At 50.1% G+C, this 14,047-nt stretch overlaps 1 protein-coding gene across 1 annotated transcript; it reads left to right on the forward strand.

Annotated features, from left to right (window-relative positions):
• Nucleotides 1-1,060: 1,060 nt before the first annotated feature.
• On the forward strand, nt 1,061-8,908 carry LOC120905939 (transcription factor btd). Its single transcript, XM_040317293.1, has 4 exons — nt 1,061-3,446; nt 3,591-3,783; nt 3,816-3,984; nt 5,335-8,908. Exons 1-4 carry the CDS (start codon nt 3,375-3,377, stop codon nt 7,415-7,417), a joined length of 2,517 nt encoding a protein of 838 aa, XP_040173227.1. The 5' UTR covers nt 1,061-3,374; the 3' UTR covers nt 7,418-8,908.
• The last annotated feature ends 5,139 nt before the right edge of the window (nt 8,909-14,047 follow it).

The raw sequence follows: 14,047 nt of genomic DNA on the forward strand, positions 1-14,047 counted from the left end.
GGAAAATGCGTGCCCACGAGAGCCCTTTGGCGTGTGATTGTTTGTGTGCGTGCGTGTGTGTGTGTGTGTGTGTGTGTGTAGTAATATGATGTTTTGGTGTCGGCTCCGCCCTCTTAAATACAGAGATTTGCGCGATTGGGCCCGGTGTATTAGCGCACGCACTCACAATGGAGCACACACACACACACACAGCCAGACATGGAAAGGGGTTGGGGGTCATGCAAGGGGTGGTGTGTTAGGCCTTTCGGGATTCATCACGCTCCCAGTTGACGAAGGCTGGCAGGAGGATGCTGCAACGGGCGGGAGAAGGTCACGTCATTCTGTCGCGCTAATCCTTCGCCACGAGTCCCGCGGCGCGAGCGAACGAGACAGCGAGTGAGAGCGAGCCCGAGCGGTGGTGAGAGCGCCCGTCTGCACGATCTTGCTTTTTTTTCGTTTTTTTTTTTTTTGTTTAGAGCGACGACGGACTTAGAAAACCCTCGTGATCCGCTTTTCCCGCTACATCTCGCTCACTCTCTCATACGCGCGCACACACACTAAAAAAGCACACCTCCTTAGCCTAGTTTTGGTGCGAGCTACGAGATAATTGCCGTCCCGTTTACCCGCTCGCAGCCTCTCGCCAAACCCCTGGAAGCAGCCGCGAGCGGGGCCACGAAAAGGGGCAAGCGAGATCGGGAGGTTCGGCGCGCACTCTCCGACGCACCTCAGCCGCTCTGTGCGTTAAAGCCTCGCTCTCCACCTCTCTCTCTCTTTCTTTCTATCATTCGCGCGCGCACGCTCTCTCACTCGCTCGCTCGCGCGCCCTCTCGCTCTCTTTATCTAACGCACACGCCCAAAGGCACGGGATAAAATGAACACAGTCCCTGCAGTCGCTCGCACCCCGGGCGCATATCTCACTGCGCTTATAGCGAGCTCTGTCTCGCTCCTTTGCGGCCTCTACGAGTAGAAACGGTGCCAAGCAGGGAGAAGAAGGAAGGAGGATGATGAGATAGAAAGGGACAACAAGCAACAAAAAAAATCCCAAAATCCTCACACAGTCCAAATTCGTCAGCCCCCGGATGAGCGAAAAGCGTTTTACGCTGGCAAACCTATAATTAGTCGAAACGTGCCCGTCGTCGGTTTCGCATTGCCTTCTCTCTGTCCGCTGCAGCAGTACTGGCCGTTCGCTTTTTTTTCTTCTGTCGCTACATTTGTGTGTGTGTGTGTGTGTGTGTGTCGTACGAGCACGCATACTTACGTACCTTGCTGGCGAAGAGACTAGTGAATATACGTAGACACACACTAACAAGCCCTGTTCCGTCCTAGCGGGTGTGCTGCGGGTTGAATTATTTTGGCGTGTGTGATTTTGTGTTTTTTTTTGTTGTCTCCACTTCAACCTTGTTGTGATACACTCATAAGTGGATAGACTCCTTTTACCAGTACGCGAAAGACTAGAAAAAAAAACAGTAAATCGACAAAAAAAAAGCAAACATTACCGTGAACGATCCTCGGGAGCGCCTTGGTGTACTAGGAAAATTCTAGGAAAAGAAAAAGAAACAAAACAACAACACAAAACCATGTGCGGTCCAACGACTCGCTCGCTGTTTCCCGGAGCTTGCCTGGCAGTGTGAACAAAAGGAGCCGGTCAATGCTCGCGTGTTAAACAAAAAAAAAAAGTGCACTCAAAAAGAACACCATCCAGCAGCGGAAAAAGAATGTAAACAACGATCAACGACGCACGGGGTAAAAAAGCAGAATAAGGAAAAGATAATCAACCTCACCCACTATCAAACAGACCCGCGTGTGCCATCCTGTGCGACAGTGCTGTGCCTGTGCCCGTCCGTCCATCCGTGTGTGTGTTTGTATGAAATGTGCGTTTAAATGTGTTACAACCGTGATTAGTGTCGATCGACTACCGCAAAAGGAAGAAGGACCACTAAGAGATTGAGCGGGAGCGCGTGTGTGCGGGGCAAAGTAGTACGTGCGTGCGTGTGCAAACGCCTTTTCAACGCCCTCCCCCTTAACATACACACACACACACACAGTGCTTCCTCCTTGCCGGAGGGAGGTGTTGATTTTTGTTTTAGGGGCGAGTGCGAGCGCGCGCGCGAGAGAGGAGGAACGAAACACACAACACGGCGACCAAAGAAGTAAAAATAAGATTTAAAAAAAAAAAAGTACACCCATCCCCATCCAATCTCTGCGAGTGCGCGCGCGTGTGTGCGTGCGTGCGTGGAAGAGAGATAGAAGAAGGACACAGGGGCAGGATTCTTTTTTTCGTCGCTGCGCTTGGCCCAAAAAGGGTCTGGGGCTGTGCGTACGCACGAAAGCACGTCCCGATTGCCGAACGGCCCCGAACCAAACGCCTCGCAAGTGTGAGCGAGAAGGAGAGAGAGTGTGTGTGAGAGAGAGAGAGAGAGAGAGAGAGAGAGCGCGTGCACAAGGGCGATCGTACGCGCGGGCAAGCTTGCCCGAGAGCGAGAGCGCTACTACCCGGTGCGAAAGAGAGAGCGCGCGCGCGCGCGCTCGCGAGTGAACGAGCAAGAGCGAGAGCGAGCGCGGGCCCCGAGAGCGTGCGATGCGAGCGCGCGGGTACCGGCAGCAGCAACTAATGAACGCCGTTCAGTGAGGCCTTAATAATAGTGTTTAGAAGTGGTTAATTTCGGCTTCAACCGCTCCGCGAGGCAGGTCACAAAATATCGCACCAAGCAGCAGCAGCAGCAGCAGCTCTCTCGGCAGCAGCAGCGCCTCATCATCAACTTTTCGGGTCACCACCGTTTGGAGTGTTTGGAGTTGTTGGACGAGCGAAGCAAAAAAAAAAAAACAGCCCTCCTTTCGGTGTTGTCGTCGTCGTTGTTGCAAATTACGTTCAAAGCAGCGGCGCTTTTAAAAAAAATAGGTGGGCGGCAGGGGAGTATACGTGCGTGCCTGTGTGTGCATGTGTTTTTATCGGTCCATGTGTCGCCCCCCCCCCATGTGTGTGTGTCAGCCGTATGTGCATTTGTTAGTGTTTTCCGGCGTGCTTCCGGTTCCGTGTGTCCTGTCCCGATCCAGTCGATCCAAAGCTCCTTGTCGCGTCTGCGTGTGAGTGTGTGTTAGTGTTTTGCAGTGTGGCAACGGGCAAATGTGTGTCACAGGGCGCAACCGAAACTGGAGCTAATAACCACCACCAATCAAACTAACAACCAAAACCACAAGTCGCCGCGAAGGAACTTTTGCCCCCCCCCGCCAAGCAACTGGAGGAAAGGCAGTGTACATGTAACATGCCGATAAGTGTGGGCAGTAGTAGTAGTAGCAGTTTGCCAGCCCCCGTTTAATGTGTGCAATTTAACGCCCCCCCCCCCCCCTGAAAGCGACGCGCGCACCCCAAAAACACACACACAAACGGCCACAAAATGATGGCATCACCCAGCTTCATGACGCAGTATCACAATCACCAGTGGAACAACGGCACAACACAAAGTCAGGTAGGTGTCCTTGGGTGGGGTGGTTTCAATCTGTTGGAGTCGGAGTTGGAATTTCTGGACGATCGTGTTTGCAGGACTCATCTTTCCAAAAAATTTCCACTAATATCACTCTCTCTCTCTCTCTCTCTCCCTCTTTCTGTGCAGTTGTCAGCCTTGAACATCCTGCCATATCAGTATCCGCCGCAGCCACCGTCGGTAAGCAGCCTCGGCTCGGTCGCGTCCGTCGGCTCGGCCGGCCTGTCGCCCACGCAGTCGATCGCGTCCTCGAGCGGGGCGGCCAGCAACAGCAGCAGCTTCAGTGCCGTCGGTGGCCCCGCCGGCGGCCCCACCATCACGGGCCGGCGGCCGCGATCGCGCTCAGCACGGCAGCGGCCGGCGGTGGCTGTGGCGCCGGCTCCTCCAACACGGCCAGCCCGGACGCGACGGTGACGACGGCGGCGGCGGCGGCTGCGGCCGCGGCGGCCGCCTCGAGTGCGGCCGCCGCCTCGTACGGCTTCGGGATGGTGCAGCAGTCCGGTGCGCTTGAGATGACCGCACGGTAAGTCACAAACAGACACACACACACACACACACACAAACACACACTGAAAATCCCAAGTCCTAACTCGCCGCGCAAAGTTCCCCACAAAAAAAAGACCTAACCGAAGGAGTGCTGGGTATATCAGATTCAGAGTCATACATCTGAATGAAGCTTTGAAATGATTCAAGAAAGCTGAATCTCGGTTGGAAAGATTCATATGTCTCCAAAGATTCAAAGAGCTTGAGCATCTTCTTATCATTCTTGTTGGCGCAAAATCCTACGTGATCATGACAGCCTATAAAGACATTCGAGACTTCTTGGTACCACGCAGCCAGATAGTTTGTTTTGCTACGGGGAAACGGGTCGATGCGAGAGTTTAACCCACGACGGACATGTCCTGCTTGTTAACTCCACTGGAGGATCGCACAAATTCAATATTTTGAAAATTATACATCGCTAAAGATGAATTCCTGGAGACTTACGAATCTTCATGAATTCATGGATATTTACAGATTCATTCAGATCCTTCGAGATTCGTGAATCTTTATAGATTCATGATGTCTTCGTGATTTATGAATCTTTTGATATTCGATTCGAAATTTGAAACACTCATCGCTGAATGTTCTTATGAATGAATCTCTACGAAAGATTCACAAAACTCAACACTAAACCACACTAGACTTAGAGTCATGAATCTGAATGAAACTTTGAAATCATTCAATGAAGCTGAATCTCGAAAGATGCATATATCTCGAAAGATTCCCGAATCTACAGGGATTCATAAATCTCTAAAGATTCAAAGAGCTTGAGCTTCTTCTTATTCTTCTTCTTGGCGTAGCAACCTACGTGGTCATGCCAGCCTGTAAAGGCTTTCGAGACTTCTTGGCAAGTACCATCCAGCCGGATAATTCGTTTTGCTCTTGGGGAGTCGGTCCATGCGAGGCATCAACCAACAACGGGCATTTTGTTAACCACTGTACCATGGGATCGCGCAAATTAAATATTTTGAAAATCCATACATCTCAAAAGATTCACGATTCTCTGAAGATTTATGAATCTTGATGGATGCATGAGTCTTACAGATTCATGCATCTTTCAACATTCAGGAATCGTTCGAGATTCATGAAACTTGGTAATTGATGAATCTTCAAAGACTGAGAAATCCTTGGAATTCATTGAGTTTTTGGAGAATCATGAATCCTTAGAGATTTTTATTTTTTTGGAGATTCGATTGATGATTTGCGAATACGAATTAATCTCAACGAAAGATTCATCAAATCCGACAACACTAAAACCAAACAAAAAACCCGCCCGTTCATTTCGTGCCTTTCTTTCTTTTCCTCTTTCCCTCCCCTCACACCACGGCAGACCGCAAGCAATGCACTACCCATCGTACGCATCGTACAGCCCGGCCAGCTACTACAACAACGTCAGCATGGCGACCAGCCCGTGGTTCGCGCAGGAAACGATGTACGGCACGGCGGCCGGCTGGCACGGGGCCGCGGCGGACGCGTACGGCCTCAAGCTGGAGGAGTACTCGCACCAGACGCAGGCCCAGCGCCGCTGCGCCCGCTGCACCTGCCCGAACTGCATCAACGAGCTGTCCGGGCTGCCGCCGGTCGTCGGGCCGGACGAGAAGGGCAAGCGGCAGCACATCTGCCACATACCGGGGTGCGAGAAAATCTACGGCAAGACGAGCCACCTGAAGGCGCACCTCCGGTGGCACACGGGCGAGCGGCCCTTCCAGTGCAAGTGGCTGTTCTGCGGCAAGCGGTTCACGCGCTCGGACGAGCTGCAGCGCCACTTCCGCACGCACACGGGCGAGAAGCGGTTCACGTGCACGATCTGCAGCAAGAAGTTTATGCGCAGCGACCATCTCGCGAAGCACGTGAAGACGCACGAGAACAAGGCGAAGAAGATCGCGAAGCGGTCGGAAAAGCTGGAGGAGGCGAAGCAGCGGCGCGAGGAAACGAAGCTAAAGTCGCTCGAAACGGCGGCGGTGGTGGTGTCGAGGAAGCTGCCGGCGGTCAGCAGTAGTGGCAAGCTGCCGCCCGCCAAGCGGCCGAAGCTCGCCGGCGCCCGCGAGGATACGGCCCGGCGAAGGGAGGACGACGCGACGGAGAGTGGCAGCTTGGAGCAAGGGCAGCAGCAGCAGCAGCAGCAGCACCATCACCACCATCATCTTCACAGCAGCCAAACGTCCGCCTCGACCATGCTGGAGGACATCAACGCCAACATACGCGTACCTGAGATCAAGTCGGAGTATGGCACGACCGGTGGCGGAGGAGGCGGAGGCGGAGGGATCGGTCTGCTCAATGTCCTGACGCCGCCCCCGACCGGCAACTCGCCCACGTCGTCGAGTACGGCTGCGGCGGCCGCTGCGGCCGCTGCCGCTGCCGCCGCCGCCGCTGCCGCGTACCAGAACTACCACCACCATCACCACCATCACCATCATCATGCGGTGGCGGCCGCCCACCACCATCACCACGCGTCCTACTTCCAGAGTCCCTTCTTCCAGGCGAGCGCGGCCGATGGTGGTGGCCCGGGTGCGCCCGGAGGGAAGAGCCACTTTGCCAGCTACGCGGACGGTGGCAGCTTTCACGGTGGTGCAGCCGGCAACAACCTCCGGTCCGCCATGGCGTCCTCGCTGAGCTGCGACAGCAAACCGGGCGTGACGGCGGCGAGTCAGCGAAGCGCCCGAACGACCAGCAGCAGCAACAACAACAACAACAACACGAGCGGTAGCAGTAGTACCAGCAGCAGCAGCAACACCAGCAGTGCCATCGCCGAGCTCAGCAACAGCCTGGTGAAGCTGGAGGAGTACGCCAACGGGCACGGGCTGGGCGGCAGCCGGATCGAAGGAGCGGGCGTCGCGGCGGCCACATCCGGATCGGGCGAGAGCGACGGCAGTTCCAGCAGCAACAACAACAACAACAACAACAACACCCTCAACAACCACGTACTACCTCATGGGGCGCAGCTGTACCAGTCGGCGTCCCACCACTACCATCCTTACGCGGCAATGAAGGCGGCCGCCGCCGGTGGAGGTGGTGGTGGTGGTGGTGGTGGTGTCGGGATGCCATCGTCCGCCTCCTACGGAAGCCTATCGCCGTACGAGCAGGAAGGAGGAGGAGGAGGAGGAGGAGGAGGAGGCGGCAGTCAACATCACGGATCATCGTCGGCCTCCACCTACAACATGATGATGAGCAACTACTCTCTGCATCAGCACCACCAGCACCATCAGCAGCAGCAGCAGCAGCAGCAACAACAGCAACATCATCTTCACCATCACCAGCAACAACAGCACCAGCAACACCAGCAACAGCAACTTCTCAATCAACAGCAGCACCATCAGCATCAGCAACAGCTGCAACATCAGCTACAGCTCAACCTGACGTCACAGCCGGCCGGCGCTAGTGCAGGTACCACAACGAACCCTCTGTTCAAGTAAGTCTTCAAGTAGGCAGGTCCCCTTAACACACCACCAGTGATATCAGACAGAGAGAGGAGGGAGTCATATGAGAGAGTTCTGGAAGGCTCGTTTCCTGCTGGAAGTCCTCTAGCGTCGATAAAGAGAGTTCGAAGGTACTACTAGGCCACTAGAGCTCTCCACTCTTACGCTCAGCAGAGTTGTGCTTCAGAGCTATGTGCTACTGATATCCCACACGCCGTCTCTCTCGCTTCCTCGACCTCGAACTCGACCTCTAGCTACTCTACCAGCTCTAGTTGACGCGTGTGCGCCCTCTCAGGGACTTGCCGATGAATGTTCAATTTTCCAAAATTTAATTCTCCCGAAGCGCTTACTAACCCAAAAACAACACTGCTCCAAAGTCGCTGGCCGAGCTTCAAATCAAGAAGATAGCAGACAACAACAAGAAAAACTCCTTTCCACACAACAAGTGTTCGATACAAATAATTTTGTTCCCAAAACAATAGAATAACTGCACACACACACACACACAAACAAACTGCTTTGAATGCTTGCGCTCCTCGAGAAGTCTTCGAAAGTCCAGGCAGCGAGTCTGCGATTACCATCCATGATGGTGTGTGTGTGTGTGGGGACAAGTGTGAAATGAATTGTAAATAAAATCCTGTACAGAGAAGAACTTGCGACGTTTTTTTAGAGTGTTAAGTGAAAAATAAACAAGAAAATTCTCGTCTTGAACGCGCATTTTTAGCGAAACGAAAGTCGTGGGAAGAAAGAAATGGGCTCTTTCTCTCGTTAGTGGTGGCAAGGTTTAAGGGTCTAAAAGATGCGATAAAATCTCAGTGCAAATTTATTATGTTTTTTTTTTTGTTTTCCAATCAACAAACGCGTGTGTGTACAGTAGGTCGAAAAGTTTGTAATGTTCGTACAGAATTAAAAGTAAATCGTGTGCATGTGTGTGTGTGTGTGTGTGTGTGGGAGGTGATAGGCAGAAGGAATGTTTATGCAAAAGGGCAGGGCAGAGCTACTCTAACCTAATACGCCTCAGATATTCTGACGGTTTTGTTTTCCAAAGAAATAGTGACGTTGAGGCAAAAGGGTCCGGTGCGCAAACTAAAACAAAACAAACGAGCAGCAAGATCGATGCAGTAGAGCCACACACCCACACACACGCAGTGAGACAGAGAGAGAGAAGGTCCTTTCAGTTATAATTAATAAAAAAAAACATATTGTACAGAGAACAAGGAGGAAGCATAGTAATAAGAGGAAGCTGAATTTGAACGCACAAAACGGTTATATTTAGACGGCAAACGAACAAACAAACGGGGTGAATTACTTTAAAGTTTATCTTATACATATAGACTATATACATATATTTATGGAATCACTTCCCCTCAAAAAACAACAAAAACCCCCTTCCTCAATCCCCATCGTCCCTTAGAGAACAAACGGCGAAAGTGCGCGCGCGAACAAACGTAAACACTGGAGTTTGCAAATAAAAAACACGCAACAAAACCTCGTCACCTTACCCGGGATTGATTATATTCTCAATGATGAAAAATAATAAAAATTACAATTTAATTTAAAAAAAAACATGAAAGCAAATTACATAAAAAACACTGTGTAAACACTTTGGTGGTGGTGTGTGTGTGCGAAAACGTCCGAAATGAGCTTTAAAAATGACACACTCTGTGTGGTTCTTCCGTAAGATGTTACCGCTTTAATCGCTATCAGTGTCAAGGACTCGATACGTATTTGTTTCCAATTTTTCTGTTTTCTGTTTTCCTTTGCCGTTCAAAGTGTTCCAGTGTCTCTTCTAAAGCATGGTTTATCTAGAAATCGGGAGCTGGCAAAACGGTTAAGTTTGCCCAAGTCGACTGTTGCACGAGTGATTTAAAAGTACAAGGAGACACAGACGACTCGTAAGGCGCAAACTAGGCGACGGAGTGGAACCGTGAATCATAAACTGCAATTGAGAGTCGTTCGGAAACTCAATGCTAACCCAAGCATCTCGGACTACGATTTTGCCAAAAAATTTCCGAACGCTCTACTGTACGGCGATTCCGACTCCGAGAAGATTTTAAGTGTTTTTGAGCCAGTAAACATCCAATTCGAAACATGAAGCAACAAACAATGGCCAGAAACCGGACTCGGAAGCTGTACGATCTAGTGCCTGACCAAACCGCATGGTTGCATTTTGATGGATGATGAAACCTACGTGAAAGCATATTTCAAATCCCTGGGGTAAAATTGTATAAAGCATTTTGCCATTTATTAGGTCACATGATGGCCCAGTCATGCTTTGCCCTGATTTAGCAAGCTGCCATTATCGCAAGGACGTGCTACAATGGTACAACGATGATGGTGTGAAATTCATATCAAAAAATGCTCCCAGTTTTGACCAATACAGCGATATTGGGCAATAATGTAACACAATAATGAAGAATTGGTGGAATTTACACATTGAGGAATTTACATACATCTAAATGATCTAAGTTTCGTCCAATAGAGCGATATTGGGCAATAATCTAACAAAAAATTAAAGAAAAAGTAAGCAATAACTAAAGAACATCAGATAAATGAAGAATTGGTGGAATTTACTGGCCAGATCAGTAACTGAAGCAGATGTGCGCCGGTTTTTAAGCGGCATCAACAGTACCGCTCGGGAATTTCTTCGAAAAAGTTAAGAATATTTTTTTGCATATATTTTTTTTAAATATATTGTAACAAAACCTATGATTCATTGAAACAAAGTTTTCCAATTGGAATAATGGTATAAAAGATACACACAGTGCAAAGGTGCTCCTATTTCTAAATGATCTAAGCCTTAGCAAACGGAGAAAGGACGACGGCCTCGGCGGATGAGAGTGGGGCGACATTGTGGCGTGTTGATGTGCATGTGTGTGGCGGGGTGCGATGGGTGTCCGTCCCCCGGCGGCGGAAATCAATGCATCGCGGTGTGACGCGCGTCCACAGCGGGAAGATGATCGCGAGGTTCGAAGGTGCCGAGAGACACCGGGTGCGGGCCAGCTAGTTGATGCATTTTTCATGCCGCTAGAAGCAAATGAAAAAGACATCAAAAAAGGAGAAGAATGAAAACATCTCCTCACAAACGCACAAACGCTTACCATTGCAAATTCATTCGCTGCTCCGCGATCGATCCGGGCGGTGTTTTTTTGGGGGCCCTGTGGGTGGCGGTGGTGCAGTCGTCGCGCGGGATATGATGCGCCGGGTGCCGGGCGTGTTTTATTAAATATTTATTTGTTTGCTTTCGTTCCCCATTCTGGGGAGGCTCATGCGGGCATTTGGCAAACGTCTTCGCCCACTATAGGGAGAGTCCGCGGAAACTGCCAACTGGTCCGAAAATAGCCGAGCCGCCCCGAACTGGCGGCCCCCATGTTCAATGTCCAGATCCAGCTCACTGTACTCTCCCATCTCCCTTCCTCTCTATGACATGTGTGTGTGTGTGTATCTTTCGTTCTGGATCTGGTGTTACGCTGGGAGGCCCTACCCTGTAGCTCACTCGCTCGCTCACCCACAGCAATGCCGTCAATGCCCCAAAGGCAAGGGGCCGTAAGGGTTGATCCCCATCGCCGGGAGAGGGGGAGGTTGGGTTTGGTTTTGGGATCGATCGATTGTGCCGGGGGCATAGGCAACGTTCTCTACCACGCCTACACGGGAGCCCGCTCCTAGGCGCCCTGTCTAAGGTACCGATCCTCCTCTGACCCCTTCCCCCTCCCCCACCGTACACTGATGCTGATGTTCGCGCGGTCACGCGGTTTCGGGCTCTCGCGGCACCGGCACGGCACACCGGTGGCCCGCCGGGCGAAACAAAAAGCAACCATTAGTTGGCGCTCGGATACAAAAACCAACGGGCGCGCGCGGTGCCGGTGTGTGTGTTCGCAACGCGGTTGGGTTTGCTTTGTGCGTCGTCGTCGTCAGCGTTGTTGTTTGCTGTTGCTGGTGGACCTTCTAGTTGGTGAAGGAAGGCTAGAGAATCCTTGATGCTGGCGCTGATCCTGAAACACCAACCAACCCCAACGTCTGGAGCTCGTCCATCAAACCGGAGCAGCGGCGCGGGTCAACCGGTAGGGGAAGGTGGGAGACTTTGGGATCCTCAACATCTGAGTGTGTGTGTGTGTGTCTGTTACACGTCCGTTCGAGTAAAGTAGTCAAGACTTTTGAAGACTCATGCTGCTAAATAAGCGGAGCAACGTGCGCAGCGGAACACTTTAACAAAAGAGTCGATCCCTCTATCAATTCCCTCCCTCTCTTTCTCTCTCTCTCTCTCTGTCACTGCACAGGAGAAGAAACCTGTTGACGGGCTGCTCATGTCAGTGCTCGTGTCAGTATGGTAGTTTAATTAGGAGTAGCACACACAGACACCTACACACACACAATCATATAGAACGCTCTGAGATTGAATGAAAATGATTTTCGACTCCTCAAAAAATAGAGACGGACACTCCGGACCTGTTTGGAGGTTATCCGTTTAAGCGTGGCCATTACAGACTGTCATCGAGCCCGGTTTGCTGTGTGCGTTGTTGCCCGCACAGGTTTTTGTACTGCTCGTGCGTGTGAGTGATAGTGCAGTGATAGCGGACACGAGACACCCGGTTTTGTAAGAGCGTGTTTCCTATTTTCTGTTGGATGCGAAGGGGATCAAGCATGGAGCGACACGATCCACGCCACTTCTACTACAACGAGGAGCTGCTCACGGTAAGTGCACTGTTGACATCCTGCTATATTCTGATTCTGTGTAGTTTTGGAGAATTGGATTTGTTTATGATCAAAACACTTTGTTTTTCGTGTCACTTTCCCTTTTGTAGACCCGACTGTTGATCGACGAATCCGTGTTTGTTTACATTTTTCTTTGACTACATTTCACTTACTTACTTAGTTATTCAACACTAGCGCGATGTTTTTCAACAGCTGTCATACTTTTGTGACAGTTGTGCTGTTGTGAGGTACTACTTATGAATAACGGTGTGGTAAACATTGGAAACTGACCCGTGGGACAGTGTAAATCAGTCGCCAATCAGGGTAGTAGATGAGCAAAAGACCATTTTTTGCAAAAAAAGACCAAGTCTTCGAAAAACTCATCCAACAGGAATAAACAAGTAAAACATTCTAACACTTTGGCACAGAGAAAGTACGTGGACAAACCCTGCTTTATGCATGGTTTTGTGTAATATGGATTAGAATGACTCTAATAGAACGATACGTCTGTCCAAAACATTGCTCTGTCCAATTTCTCTGTCTCAATACTCTTGTTTTTTTTTTCAAACCAAACACTAACGTAATGCCCAAGAAGCATTAAACATCTATTAAACCGTCAACTTGTTTTGTTCCATATTGTACATTCTTTAATTATTTTAATAGAGAGACCTTCAGAGCTTCAGAGCATCAGTTTATCCAACGGTCCATCTTCAAGTGAAACGGTTCTATAATGTGTCTATACTCCCTGTGCATTTTGTTATTCTCGAACCATAAATATAACTCTTTCCGTAACTCTGATCGGACGGAAAGCTGTTTGTAAAAACAAAAACCGTTGTCCGGTGGAGTCAGGTAACGCGAATGTTTGACAAAATGCTTCGTACAGTTAGAGATGTCAAACTAGAGACAAATCAAGTTATTAAACACGTATCATAATGCAAATTCAGCATTGTTGACGAGTCAACATAATTTCCCTTAGTAATTAAAGCAGACCGAGACGGTAGGCTATCGCTCAAAATAGACAAACAGGAATTTTTTTATAGTTTTTGCGTACTACATCTTCGCACACCAAATCTTCGTGCATCTTCGTAATCCAAATGGCAAGATGAATAACTTGTAGTTTATAGAGGATTTCTAAAAGTAGTAAGTTAACTCCAATTTTAAGTTACTCTTTGGCCCACGACGTCACGTGAGTTTCTGCTCACTGGTACAGAAGTTAAGAGCTGTTTCATCTCGGCATCAGATGTCTTCCGGCACTGTGACATCTCCGGGCCACCCAAGTCGTCCCCAGAAACTGCTAACCGTTTCGCACCGCCGACACCGAAAACTCGATAAACGAGCACGATGGTTTTGCCCCACACTTTCCTCAGAAGGTTTAAGTTTTCCCTAGTTCCATGTTTCTCGGACAGTCATTTCCGGCAGCCGCGTGATCGTGCGTGATCTTTGTCCGCTGGTGGCCTGTGTGGTCCGCGAGCGTGATTAATTCTTCGACACTCGAGCAGCAGCATCTTGCCCCAATCTGGCGGAAGTGTCATAAGAAAGAAGTGTTGAAGCGCGCGCCCCCCCCCCCTCAGTATCTGATTACGCTTCCTAAAGGTTGCCTGAAAAATGAACCCCCTCCCACCCGTCCGTGGAGTTTTCACTCTCGAAGGTGCACCCCATTATGTATATCTGCTCGACTGTAATTGCGCAAGGCATGTGAAAATTAGTCGCATTCGCGCACCAGCAGCATCAACATTCGAAAAAAAAGAAACCCGCGTAAGAACGCGACATCGATCGGCGCATTGGGTTCAGAAATTACCGCAACACTCCCCGCAACGATTCCCCTGCCTGCTCTACAAAAGGCATTCCAAACCTCATCGGAGCAACCTCATCGCAAATGGGGAGATAAAAAGGCCATAAAAAGTGGAAAACACCCCGGTGTACCGAATGAAATTA

This window comes from Anopheles arabiensis, chromosome X, assembly GCF_016920715.1.
Source record: "Anopheles arabiensis isolate DONGOLA chromosome X, AaraD3, whole genome shotgun sequence".
In the NCBI taxonomy this organism is placed as follows: domain Eukaryota; kingdom Metazoa; phylum Arthropoda; class Insecta; order Diptera; family Culicidae; genus Anopheles; species Anopheles arabiensis.